Below are 14,249 nucleotides of genomic sequence, written 5' to 3'. Positions count from 1 at the left end.
ATTGGAATTAGCTTTCAAGTAATCTTCCACACAATCAGGCGTTAACTCTTGATTCTTCTGGAGGATGTCCTCTATCAAAAAATGCTCATCTTTGAAAACTCCTTGATTAAGAGGATGGATCCCAGTGTTTTTGAACCCGCTTGTTGCTTTTGCAATCGTAGCAACTGGTGAATAGGACTTAAAGAATAGCTCTGCTACATCGTAAGGGGTAAATTTTACTATGTTCCTGGTTTTCATGAGCCTTCAAGGGTGAGTAAAATACTACATTCAGAGGCTGAAGCCTATGTGATGTATGGGGTGGCAGCGACACGATAACAATCCCTTTCTCCCCACAAATATCATAAGCTTCACCTGAGCAATGAGTGGAATGGTTGCTCAGAATAAAAAGCATTTTGTTGTTATTACTAGCATGAATAAACTGAGCAAAGTGTTTTACCCAAATAACGAACAGTTTTTCATTGATCCAGCCTGTCTTAGAGCATGAGTAAACTGATCCAGGTGGTCCGTTTTTTCTAAGAGCGGGGACATACGAGATCAAGGAAAAATGAACATTGGTGAAGCATAAAGCCCTCCCGAACTCATTGCACACACAACTGTAATGTTTTTGCTCCTTTCCCAAATTGTAATAAGACCCACACGCTTTTGGCCCCGTTCTGCCAGTATTAGACCAGGGTCCTGTACAGTACTTCCTCTTTATTAAACCCCATGGCTCTTCCGATGCCAGTGGCTTCGGGTTTGCGCACACTAATTTTGTTTCTGTCCATGAACTCCTACATCCAATCCAGGCCAGCCATTTTTGTTTCTTGATCGAATCTATGACTTAACTGGTTTTTTCTGCATATTGAAATACAATTTTCCTTAATTTTAGTGCAGTGATGCCGTAGAAAATCTTCGATAAAGTTTTTACGTGGTTAGCTAGAGCTGCTTCGTGTGGAGGGAAGACACACTCCCTGCCTAAGCTTGGATCAGAATCAATCCCACTCTTCATTCGTTCTTGCAACGGGCTGAATGGTATTTTGAACTGATCTGCAGCTTTGCGAATCGATAATCCTCTAGTAATGGCTGTTTTTGCTTTCCTTAAGTCCTCTGCAGTCCATTTATCTTTATATGTTTTCTATATTTATTTTCTCGGTCTCTGAAATATAGAAAAAAAATTTATGAAAAATATTGGCACTAATGGGGCAATGCCGGTCGCGACTGCTGTTACCCCAAGTGTGGTGACCACCATTACCCCAACCGCATGGTCGTTATTTTATCGGCTAAAAATGAAAATATAAGTGCTTAAACCTTAATAAAATGCTACAAGATACAACAATATGGCTTACCTTGTTATTGCGAGATAAGTCTCGTTTCGTGAAATGTAAACAGAAAGAGATGATAGTGGATTAAACTATTGTCTGTCTTATAAGGTGAAGCGTAAAAACAGTCTTTCTTGCACAACAGACAAACTAAAACTGGCAAGATGGCGAGTGCTCCACTAGCACTTCCATAAACTTTCTTGAGATGGCAGATACAATCGGTATGCATCTGCGTTATCGACTTTACGAGAAATCATGGTGACCGTCATTACCCACTGGCCGCCATTACCCCAGTCTCCCCTACTTTCCGTTAAAAAACTTTTTTTGTATTTAATATTTTTAAGCTATGATATATAACCCCAACATATTATTGTAAGAGAGTAATGGGTGGGTTTAGTGCAATTTATTCGTCCTTTCGCTCCCCCAAAACTGAATAGAGAGCACTGAGAGACTTTTTTGCGAGACTTAGTCTTGGCTCTTGATGGCCCCAGCCAGCAAAAATTATTTAGGATACATCTTTTTTAATTTTATTCTAGTTTGTTAAGTGATGTATAACAATTTAATTAATCAATAAAATCATTTGACCTTGCCTGGATGTCTTGTTTACTGGCTTATTAAGGGTATATTTTATTTCATCAATAATTGTAGACAACCTCTAAATGAGAAATCTAGCAGTCAGTCTCTAAATGAGACATTGCTCCTTACTTTCAGTTAACAAAACTATTTTTTAGTTTTCAATTTCTTTTGTTTTTCTAATAATGCAGGTAAATTTGGCTCAGCCTTAATGAAATTTATCCCCCCACCCCCTCACCCCCACAGGAAACTTGAGCATTTCATCCAGCGTTAAGTACAGCCCCCGTCAAGTTCCCTCCAGACAGTTCCATCCTAGCTGAAAATCTCCCTCCACGTAAAATTTCTTGCAGACAGTTCAGTTGAAAATTTATCATTTGCATAATCTCATTTGAAAAAAGACTTTAATCTATAATCGTTTTCTCGAACACTCCGGAAATGCCCTCTTCCACAGAATTTTTTTCTGGAAATCAAAGTGAATGGAAAATAGCCCCAGGATAATTCTCCCGGAACCTTTCCACATGCAAAGTTGGGTTGGCAAAGATAATGTAAGACAATTAACAATAATTTCGTATAGTAATTCTGTCAAATCCCCCAAGTGTAAAATTTTCCCTGGAAAATTCACCCCCCGGAAATTTCCTTCCCCAAGGCAGATTCTCCCAATGAAAACCTACCCCTAGTACAAATCTGCTCCTCCCCACGAATGTATACTTCCCAATAACAAATACTATACGTGAACAATGGAACAAATTCATAACGTACAGGCATCTCCCCACGGACTGTGGGAAATGAATGGCCAGCTGGAAGGAAATAAATGGAGGTAAGAGGAAACTTCATTTTTTATAGTATAGATTTATGTATCTATTTATGTCAAATTCTGTTTTTTGAGTTTTGGTTACTATTGAGCCGAATCGCTCTTTACTTAAAGTTCATTACCACGAACTATTTGAAATTGAACCCAAATATGATTAATTTGCCGTCAATATATAAAGCATATGAAATACTGACTTTTTCGTGATTACCACTGAAGAAGTTATTTTAATTTACTGATGTTTAGTTCTCATTATATTACGTTTGTTACCAAATTACCACTTAATATAAAATAATTGTAATTAATAGTGCCATTATTAAGTATTTGAATCAATATAGCCAGTAGTGGTTTTAGGCCTCGTAATCAGGGGGAGAGGTACCTCATTAGGAGCGCTAAAATATAAAATAAAGGAATTAAATTCATATAATATAGGACTTTAATGTCTCGTGTCTTAAAAAACTAGGAGGGGGTGGCTATCCTTACTGCCAAGATCTAGAATTGCCAATGAATACAGCACAAGAAAATATACTATTTTTTATTTTATTTTCACTGCTCTGAATGTCGAGTTTGCGAAATAAGATAAATGAGATTTGATTGGTTTCTAGTGCCCAGAGTAAATGTCGAAGAAGTAAAGCTGGGTGGAACCATTTTTTATGGCACTTGGTATTAATCAAGTGAAATATAGCGATCGGAAACTCTGTCGGTCTGTCTGTCGGTACCGGTTTTCTAGTTTAGGCACTTCCAAATAAGCTAGGACGATGAAATTTGGAGCCGAAAAATTGATTCCTGCCATATGAGCTCTTGGCTCTTCTGGCCTCGTCACAAGTGCCATATGAGCTCTTAGCTCTTGTTTTTTTTTTACTAGCCAACTTTTGTCTTTTGATATTTAATCACAGCACAGTCAAAATCAATTAATTAATTGAGAGTTGATGTTTTTAAGAGTTTTTACCAAACTAATTGTGACCTACATAATTATGGATCTAGGCGAAGTGGTAATATAGTTGTTAATTTGCGTCTCGGGGCCAAGTCTTGATTTTCAGTGAAGCAACTGGGCCCATGTATGTGGAATGAGCTACCATTGACCGTTAGGGTGGCGGAATATGTATCTCAATTTGAGAAGAATTCAAAAGATTATTTTTTTGGGGGAAAATTGTTGCATTATGTTTGGGTGGTAGGATGGGAAGAGAAGGAAGGGTGATTTTAGAAGGTAAGGGTGGACAGGGGTTAAGGCAGGTTGGGAGGGAAGAGTGATTGAGATTGGATTCGTTATTCTTTTTTATTTATCTATGATTATTTCTATTTCAATAATTTCTTATTTTTTATTATTTGCTTAATATATGGTTTGTTTATTATGGTTTATTTATAATAGAATTATTTAAATAGTTAAGGTTTTTTAAATAGTTGTGTTAATAGAAAGTACTTACGTCGACTTTCGTGCCACCTCAAACCCTGGTAGGTTTGTTTATTTATTTATTTAGTTGTGAATGTGAAAATAAAAATCTTAAATTTTGTTCTTAAAATTCAAAACATTAACCAATCAATTTTCACTTTCTTGCCCGAAAACTGTTAATTTACGGTTGGAACTCTGGAAAATTTTTATAGCTAGATCTAATCTTCACATTTTTTGTCGATTTTTAAGAATATATAAGAAATTTAGTGGCAGTTAGTCCACTGAGACAGCAAATTTTGAAAGTGGTCTATGGTAAAAAAAAGTTTGGGAATTTTGATTTCAAGATTCGCTATTCAGTCTTCTGATATTTCTTCTTTTTTTTCTTTTTTGTAGTTTTTCTTCTTTTTTTCAAATTCTTGTTTTCTCTTTTTGTTTAAAGTAGAGAACAAGGTTAGAATTTTTTCAGGCTAACAGCTATGAGCTTGTGGCCTACATTCAATTAATCATGTCCATTTTATGGTTTGATTACATGACGATCAAATGGTTTTCTACCGGGAGAAACTACTCCAAACTCATTTGTTTTATTTTAGTTTTTTTCGTCCCCTCATTATCTTGGGTAAAGATTTCTGAGTTACTGAAGCATGGATTACCTACAAATATCGGAGGGGAATGGGATCAAAGGTCCTGCATTAGGCCCTTCAGCTATAACGGCTGAAAATCGCTGAAGACGCAATATGTACATGTTTGAAGCTGAGATAGGGACGGGATATTCTTGAACAAGAACTTACACAGGGGTTCGGGGTTTGACCCTTCCTCCCTAAAAAAAAAAAAAAAATCTAAAATGACTTCATGTTTAGGTTTCTTCCTGTTCAAATTATCTTATAGAAGTTCTTTTATTGTTACCCCGCCACTCAATTTTCTGATTATCATATTGGGTATTGTGTCTGGGTTGAACGAAATAGATTGAACACTGGAACCAAGATAAATAACCAGTAATGCTGTGAAGAAACCGCTAGAATTGACGTCAAGGTTGCCAATATTTTGGTCAATAAATGTGCTCCCTGATCATTCAAGAATATATTATTTTTAGCTGAAATTTGTCCATCGTGAAATCTCAAAAACTAGAGTTTACGAGATTTCAAATCTCAAAAGCTCCATTTTTAAAAAATTGCTATTTTTTTTGCCAATTGTATTATTGACCAGAAGGTGCTTTGTAAACAACCACTTTCAAAGCGGCCAGTTAACATCAAAGATGATGAAAACAGATAAAATCCATATAGCACGAAGCTGCTACATATTTTATATATTTTCATTCGAAGCATGAAAAGTTGGTAACCCTGATCGACGTTCGATATTGTATTCACCGAAATGACTCATGTTTATGTTTGTGTTCCAGGTTTGCCGTATCCACTCAAATATGTTGAAATGCAAGCTATGTAATGGATCTTTTCGTTCGAAGTATTTGCTGAACATTCATTTTTACAGGTTTCATAAAAGGTAACTAAAATAAGTTCATATTTGTTTTATTTCCCTACCGCAAAATCTGAAAAATACTCACCAGGCTTGCATAAAAATTAATAAAATTGAGAAAAAAAATTTTAAATTAAAGAAAATGAATAAAAAACAATATGAATTGAAAAATGAACATGAAAAAAGCTCAAAATGAATTAATAAAAATGAAAGTAAAGAAAAAATAGGAAGAAATATATGAAATGATACGACTTTACGTTGTGCTCTATGAGTAAAGCAACGATGCACTAGTGAGGCACGACCCTCGCAGAAAGATAAGTTGCTTTTACATTCGCCTCCTTAATTAGAAATACCTACCTTTAAAGAGTTTGACATGGCTTTAGATGAACGCGATCGTCCATTGGGATTGTGGAAGGGCTTGCCTCCCTTTGTTGGCCACAGACGGCTTGGTGCTGCAGTGATTTGTTAGAAGCAATGGTAGTAGATGTATCGTTGGTAAACTTGAAACTGTTTCCTGATTGGGCAGTAAAGTTATTAATATTCTTCAGGACAGCAGACTAAAGTCGTCATAGTTTTTTTTCTTATGGGTTCATAATGAATATAGGCTTACTGAAGGTGCCATAATGGAGCATAACTCCAGCATTAGTTGGACATTGACTCAGACATCTGTAGAATTAACGTCTGGAGTAATTGCAAAATTCACTTCTGATATGGCAAGAAAAGCTTTCAAATGGAAAGCTAAGTTAGCATCAGATATTTTAAATGCTGCGACGTGAGTTAGGGGGCGGGGGTATTTGTCTATTTAGAAAAATAGATCTTTGGTATTTTATTGAAATTTTTTATTGATATATATGAAGGAAAGTCTTCAAACTGTCAGCCAAGTTAGCATCAAGAGGTGTTTATGTATCGGACGCACTGACAAAGAGGCGACGGGACCTATTAAATGCATTGAATTCAGTCGGTGGAGGAATTTGCCCGCTGTAAGATTTTTCTACCACCCCCCCCCCCCTCCCTCCTCTTCCCTATCATAGATTCGGAAAAATAACGTTTCTGGCATTTTCTTTGAAAAATGGCTTTTTTTGGTATTTTCATCGGAAAAGAATAACTACAAGGTCTCACCCTAAATTCTTAAAATACGTTTTTTGCCCCTTCCCCTCTACAATCCTTTTCAATTAACACCACTGTTGAAATACTGCCAAAAAATGTTTGGATCGATGATGAACAAATTTTGGACAAAAGCGGTGGTGGAAGTGTGCCTCGAGAAATCCATACTTTAGCTTACGAGTTATAGTTTATCTAATTAATTGAATTTTGTATTCACATGTTATTGCGTTAGTTTATGATTTTAATCCTTTGCTGTCTTGAAGAATAGTTTTAAAAGGAAAAGATTATTAAAGTAAGCCAATAAATTTGTTGAAAATAAAAATTAAGATATGTTAGCTTACATTTAACGTGTAAGTTTCTCGAAGATTGATTTACTGTCTGTACCTGTTCTTAGGACTCATCCGATTTATCGTTTTTTACCTTTACTTTTTATTTATTGGACTAGATAACACCATTGGACTAGATAAGTTCCTTGTGAGTTTTGCCCCTGACTATATTTTTCCCCTGGAGGACAACCTTCTGAATTAGAATATAATCCGTAAGATGTGATAACTATTGTTAATAATACCTGTTGCCACGTAAATAGTGATTCGATTACCTTGAACCTCCCGATAACAAGTAAATTTTTTCCTTTAAGAGAGGTTACCAGCATTGATGGCTGTTTTTTATCCTTCAGCTGATTATACAGGGTCTCTCAAACCAGGTCTCATTTCAGAAACTCAAGATCTAATTAAGACAAATTGTTTCTGACGCGCTACTTGTTATTATCGGTTTAGGAATGTATGGCTAAATTAAATGGAATGAGGATGGAATAGAAATGAAATGAATACGTGATTTCTGAAAGTTGGCTTTCCCTCGCTCGAGGCTTTGCAAATAAGATTACTTATCAACTAATTCTAAATATTTGACATGAAATCATGATGAAACCGCCAAATTTTAAATCCGAATTCAAAATTTTCTACACGTGGTTCATTTTTGTGATTATTGTCTTTACAGTGTAAATTCTATTTCAGTTGGTGATGTTCTCTTAATATATTTAGTTTTCCCTTATTCTTAGCTATCGTCGTGTTTTCATGCTTGCCTAAAGTTTTTTTTTTAATTTCTTTTTACTTTTAGACCACAATATGTTGTACAACATGAATTACACCAATCACCAACTTTAAGTAGAGACCGATTGGATCCAACATTTGTACCTGAAACTCCATCTTTAGTGAATCCTCGGAGATTAGGCAGTTCATGCTTAGTTTTACCTCACCTAGTTTCATTTAGTCCAGAGTATCGGCCAAGACAAAATGAACCAAGAACCAGACACAAAGAAGGTTTGAATTCTCGTTTACCAGATATGTTCGTTAATAGTGTATTTATTTAATTTTGTTTTTTTTTTATAGCTCGGTTTGAAGGACAAAAGATGTATTGCAGTCTTCATTTCAATTGCTTTTTCTTTATTTTTCAAAGTCCTAAGTATTTCTTGCCGAAGCGTAATTTATTTTGCAGGCTGATCAGGATTTTTTCCTTGGGGGGAGGGAGGGAGAAAGGGACTTGCAAAAAGTTGCCAAAAATTGGCACACTATATTGAAAATACAAGAATTTACAGCAATAGTTGTAAACATCTTAAATTTCAGAGGGGTTACACGCCTACATAAAATCTAGCCATAGGTTTTGTGCGGGACGGTTTAATTTTTTTTCTCTAGTATTTTTTGAAATCTAAAAGCCCGATTTTCAGCAACCCTTCACCCATAAAACTTTTCCCGCCATCATAGCCTTTCTTTCGTTATAGACCAAGATGGCGGATTCGAACGGCACTGTACACTGCTTACTATCTGATGCGCTATTGCCGAAACCAGTACCTGAAATTACACTCAAAAAGCCTCTTGCATATCTTCCTCCCTTGTAAATAATCCTAGTTTTATTAATCCATTTACCCTCCTCCCTTGAGTTAGGATAAATTTATGTTACCTCAAACGAATCAACTCAGTAAAGAAAGCTTAAAGACAAATGTGATTTTAACCTGTGATTACCTGTGATTTGTTTTTGTGATTCATTTATTATTGTGATTACAATTGTGATTTTAATGTGTGATAACCTGTGATTTTGAACTGTGATTTTAATTATGATTTTGCATAGAATGCATGCGTGTCTTAGAAGCGACTGTGCCGGCGTACTTTGCTATTGCCTATATTCAGGGGTTCTGCCTTTTTGCCTGTTTTTCCTCATTTAAGGCCCAGTCACAATGGGATCCATTGACTATCTAAAACTAATTGTTCCTAACGAACTACCTGAAGTATTATTTTGTGTGAAGCTTTCTTAGATACCAGAAATTAAATGGCTGGATATATCCTGGATTATAGGATGGAAGAAGGGAATCGACAATTAATGGCTTATAGTGAAGGGGTCACAATATATGAGAAACTTGCCTCTTTGTTCCCTGTCTCCTTGCCTCCTCCTTCCTCTGATGCAAACACAGGTTGTTAACGCACATCTTCCTTTTTTTAGATAGATAGATACTTTATCCAATATATTTAAAAATACGAAAAAACATTAATCCGAGTTGAGAGCAGTAAGGCTGGCTGTGTAAATAATAGGACATACACAAAACAAAACATCTCGTTATAGTAATAGTAATAGTAGCAAAATTAACTTAATTGACAAAAAAAAATAACAACAAAAACCTAGTGAACAAGGAATAAAAGAAAGGAAGGAAAAAAAGAAATGCTGGGCAGGAGGGGCGTGGGAAGCCTTTCCATCGTGGAAATAAAAGCAAAAAATCATAAATTTTTCCCTCGGTACTTAAATCACATCTCGTCAAAAAAGCTAGAAATCTTATAGAAGATAATGAAAATTTTAAGGTCCATGGGGTCTTGAACCTAGCTAAGTTTTTTTTTTAGCCCGATTTTGCTTTTGTTTTAGTGGAGGGTCCCTTGGAGCAATTTTCGGATGTAAATTACCCATCTTTCCCTATAGTGGAGGAAAGATACGGGAAAAAATGGTCAAACCTCGGGGGAATTGCCAAAAAAAAATTTTTTTACACCAAAATGTTCAAAAGAATCACCTTAATTACAAAAAAAATTCGCCCAATCCCCCTTGCGCAAGTGTCCCAAATACGCCTTGAATGGGGAAAATGAGAGGGGGGGGTCCATTTTTGCGTTTATAAATGTTTCGGAGTTTAAATGGTCGTTTTCTATCAAGCATGCTAACCCCAAATCTGAATTCAGAATTTCATTTTTGCGTCCCCTAATGCCCATTTCCAACCTGAAAGGGCGGAGAAGGGGGGAAGGGGTTAAAACTCAAAATTAAGAAGTTGTCGGATTGTTTGGTCGTTTCTTATTAAGTCAATGCTGGGGGATTCGAAAATAAAGTTAAAAATCTGATCTTACGTAGTCAAGTACCTCATCTTACCTAACGGTTGTGAAAATTGACATACATGAACTAGTTATTTTAATCAGTTATGGTCGATTCACCGTTTCCTATCAAGCTACGAATGGCGCCTTAGAATATGATTTTTGAAGAGTTTAGTTTCAAAACAGTATTCCAGATTCCCCCTCCAGTTCGCGATTTCCATTCCATAGAGCTATTCTTTGTGTGATCTACTCGGTAGGACTAACTACCATAGTGCTTGCTAGATGAATGGGTTTAAGACTACACACAAGGTTCGTGCAATCATTTACTTCCGATACAAGAGCAGGACGACGTTTCTGTGGCCAATACACCAAAAGCTACCTCACCTGGGAAATTCAAATATTTGTTTTCTTTTCGATGATTAACCACAAACCAGGCGATATCTCTTGTTCTTATTCTACAGCCTATGTGGGCTAGAATACGACCGCGCTTGTCGAGCTGGAAAAACTGTAATTGTTACTTTTGACTAACCACTTTAATGGAAGTCAAAGTGTATTATCGATGCAGAGCCTGTCACAAGTGCTCTAAGAAATAGTATTGTTGCCCTACATGGATTTCACACGCTTTGGAGCCATTGGCTTCCTGATGGCTGACTCGTTACTTTTGAAAATCTTAAGTCAAGAATATGCACCGAACACTGGACGTAATATGTTACAAGACAAAGCTGTTTCTTGTGCTGTGCGAGTCTATGGCTTGTTGGTGTTAAGGAGGAAGTAAGGAGGAATTTTTGTGAAATTCTAAAAATAAACAACGCTTCATCAACCTACTTACTGAGAGGCTGTCGAACTCAGGATATAAAGTTCTATATGCTCAAGATGATGCCGATATCTTATTTGTACAAAATGTAGTCAGTTGTGCTGAAACTTCGTCGACCACTTTGATTGGAAATGATACCGGCGTATTTGTCCGTACCATGCCAAACTTGATGCATGTGATGCCTTTATGTAGACAGACACGCATGAATATAACCGACGAGTGTACGATATATAAAGGACTAAGAATAAACTAGGAGCCGAAGCAGCAGAAAATCTACTCGTATACCATGTGATCGCTCGTTACGATGCAACATCTAGGCATCATGGCCTACGAAAACCAGCAGTGGTTTCTTTGGAGCTTAAAGATTTGATTTCTAAGGATACTTGTAAGATCTTCACGACATCAGGATTCAACCACTAGGAGATAACCGAAGCTGGAGAGAAAGCTTTGATATGCATATAAAAGGGGTCAAGCAGGGGCGGGGACCCTGCTTGATGTTTGGTCGCGACCATTTATAATGCGGGTTGCAAGCACATATGCTTTCGTTCAGGCAGAGTGGTTTCCTCGGGCCACGAAGTACCACTTTTACAGGTGCTATTTACAAATAATGAAGTGGCAAGACACATCCAATTCGCTAAAGCCCGAAGAGTGGGGCTGGTGTCTCTCTTCATCGCAAAATATGTATCTTCCCATTATGACTGACGATTCAGTAGCATCGGAAAATGTGTTGAAGATGGTGCGCTGTCAGTGCAACAGCAGTTGCGAGTCTCAGATGTAGCTGCCGTTGGAACGGTTTGCCTTGCAGCTTTGTCTGTGAGGAGTGCATAGAGGTATTATGTACTAATGCCACAGCTAGACAGGATGAGGACGAGAACGAAGACGAGCAGGAAGGAGAATTAGCTTTAGCTCTTGCTTTAAAAATCGAAATATTTTTGCTATTAATTTACTTGATTTCTCAAAGCTCCTTTTAATAACTGATTTATCTTAAATTTCGATCTCGATTAAAGAAGTGGTTTTCAAGATCTTATGCTTGGCAACCGCTCATATTACAAGCCCCTTGGGGGTAGAAAACAGGTAAATAGTAAAAAAAAATGTTTTTTTTACCTTGTAGTGATGTATTTGGTATAAAATGATCCTTTAGCCAGAGGAATCAGCAAATAATGATCCTCTCCCCATTCCATGAAGATGAAAATTGATACCGGGGGTACTAAAAACTGGATTTCTGACGACATATTTAATTTGTCATGCTTGATTGGATAAAAAACGCCTATTTAAACTCCAAAATGTTATAAACAAAAACATTGATTCCCCCTCTCATTTTCCCCAATTTAGGGCAATTTGGGACATTTGTGCAAGGGGGATTTAGGTGGATTTATTTTGTGCAATTAAGCAGGTTTTTCTGAACATTTAGTGCAAATAATTCTGTGACAACTCCCCCGTGGTCAAACCGTATTTTTTCTCCAATACGATGCACATATAGTTTCTATCACAGGTATTGTAGTAAATTATTTACAATCTTGTTAATTATAAATATAGCCCCCTGTAAAATCCTATTAATAACCTGTAATAATAACCCTAACTTTAGACATTTTCTTTTTGCCAGGCCCTTCAAGAACTGAACACCTCACTCCACCTAGGACGAATAACCTCAAGAAATCAGTTTCACAAGAATTGACGAGTCGAAGTTCATCAGATGGGCTTGTTTCTGTCGTAAGTGTCTTAATACCCGATGGGAATTTTATGCCAAACGTTTATTATGTTTACCTGATATTAGTACCTCCTCTAGATTCTCACGGTTTTCCTTTACGAACAAAACGGGTGGAAGGATTTGAGGAAAATAGTTTGTGAAGTAGTCGACCGTGTTATTGGAAGGACAGCTAAAGAAGCAACTATAAGGTCCCTTAGAAGTAGGGAAAACATTAAATTGCAAATCGCTGGATACGAGCCTGGGACTAGGTCAAAGAAGTTTTGAAAGTGCAAATTTTGTATTTAATGAAATAGAAATTAGCTCGACATTACGATGTTCAACTATGATTCTTGAGACACTGAACGTCACCGACTGTAGTTTTATGCTATTTCATAATGGATTTATATGTATATTAATTAAAAAAAAACATGTTTTTTCTACTGAAAGTAGGGAGTTGCTTATTGTTTGAAAAAAATAGAGCCGCGAGAAAGAGTAAAACTTTAGCGTAAAGAGGGAGTCGTTGAGGAGGGGACAGTCCCTTTCATATACTGAATAATTTCTATTCGTTTTAAATTTAAATGTCGCCTCTTACTTTCAGTAGAAAAAACTTGTTTTTTAAAATTTAATTTCTGATCGTATTTTAAATAATGCCAGGAAATCTGACCCCACCTCCACGAAGAAACCCCCTCAATTTGGAAATATCCTGTACACAATTCAATCCCGGTGAAAATCTACCCCGAACAACTACTCTTAACTACTCCGCGCGTGAAATTGAGACGAAAAAGAGAAAACAAGACATATAAAAAGAATTTTGTATAAGAATCCTGGCAAATTCCCGCAGTGCATAATTTCCCCTGACAAGTTCACTCCCTGGAAACTTCACGTTCCAGGGAAAATTCCCCCGTGAAAAAACCCCTTGCAGAAAATTTGTCACCCCCCCCCCCCGAAAATGTATGCATGCATCCCAATAACAAATATTATGTGTAAACAATGGGCACATTCTGTAAGTTAATGACCCTTCCCCTCGGGATGTGGGGGGGATGCTGGGGTGGGTCATGTTATACCCAAAGACAAAGTGGCAAGGGAGGTGGCCTAGTTGCCCTCCAATTTTTTGGTCACTTAAAATGGACAATAGAACCTTTAATTTCCGTTTGAATGAGCCCTCTTCTGATATTCTACGACCGCTGGGTTAATACAATCACCCCCGAAATAAAATACGCATCCGTGATCTTTCTTCTGGCAAAAAAAAAAAAAAAAACTAAGTTCCACATTTTGCAGTTAGGAGCTTGAAACCTACGCAGTAGGATTCTCTGATACGCTGAATCTGTTGGTGCGTTTTTTATTAAGATCACCTGACTTTAGGGGGTGTTTTCCCCCCTAAAAGTCAAGAAAATTTTCTTGACCTGAGAAAATCAAGAAAATTTTCTCAGGCTTGTAACCTTTGACGGGCAAGACTAAACTTAATGAATTTTACATATTTGAAATCAGCATAAAAAGTTGATTCTTTCAATATAGCTGTTGGTATCAAAATCCTTTTTTTAAGCAGTTTTTTAGAGTTTCGGTTACTATTTAGCCGGGTCAATCCTTACTTACAGTTCTTCACCACGAACTGTTTGAACTGCAATTTTCAAATTTTTCTTTTAGTTGTTATTACGTATATGAGGAAGTTGTCCTTCCTCAGTAACTCGCTCTTTACGCTAAAATGTTTGTGAATTTGTACAAAGCTTATTATTCCAATTAAACGGTCCTTGTGTGTCAGGAGTCATT

General features: G+C 36.7%; 2 protein-coding genes across 8 annotated transcripts in view; both read left to right on the top strand.

Annotated features, from left to right (window-relative positions):
- Positions 1-14,249, top strand: part of LOC136027568 (microtubule-associated protein futsch-like) — a 682,876-nt gene that overhangs the window by 105,223 nt on the left and 563,404 nt on the right. The window lies entirely within an intron of this gene.
- The window catches only part of LOC136026786 (uncharacterized), a 28,229-nt gene continuing 19,448 nt past the window's right edge, over positions 5,469-14,249 (top strand). Inside the window, exons 1-3 of the mRNA XM_065703483.1 lie at positions 5,469-5,566; positions 7,760-7,962; positions 12,399-12,505. Coding sequence (XP_065559555.1) covers positions 5,487-5,566; positions 7,760-7,962; positions 12,399-12,505 — 390 coding nt within the window. The 5' untranslated portion in view covers positions 5,469-5,486. The remainder of the gene's footprint in view (positions 5,567-7,759; positions 7,963-12,398; positions 12,506-14,249) is intronic.

The sequence above is a fragment of the Artemia franciscana genome, chromosome 5 (assembly GCF_032884065.1).
Source record: "Artemia franciscana chromosome 5, ASM3288406v1, whole genome shotgun sequence".
Lineage (NCBI taxonomy): Eukaryota > Metazoa > Arthropoda > Branchiopoda > Anostraca > Artemiidae > Artemia > Artemia franciscana.
The sequence above is the reverse complement of the archived record's forward strand: the minus strand, read 5'-3'. Positions and strand labels throughout refer to the sequence as shown.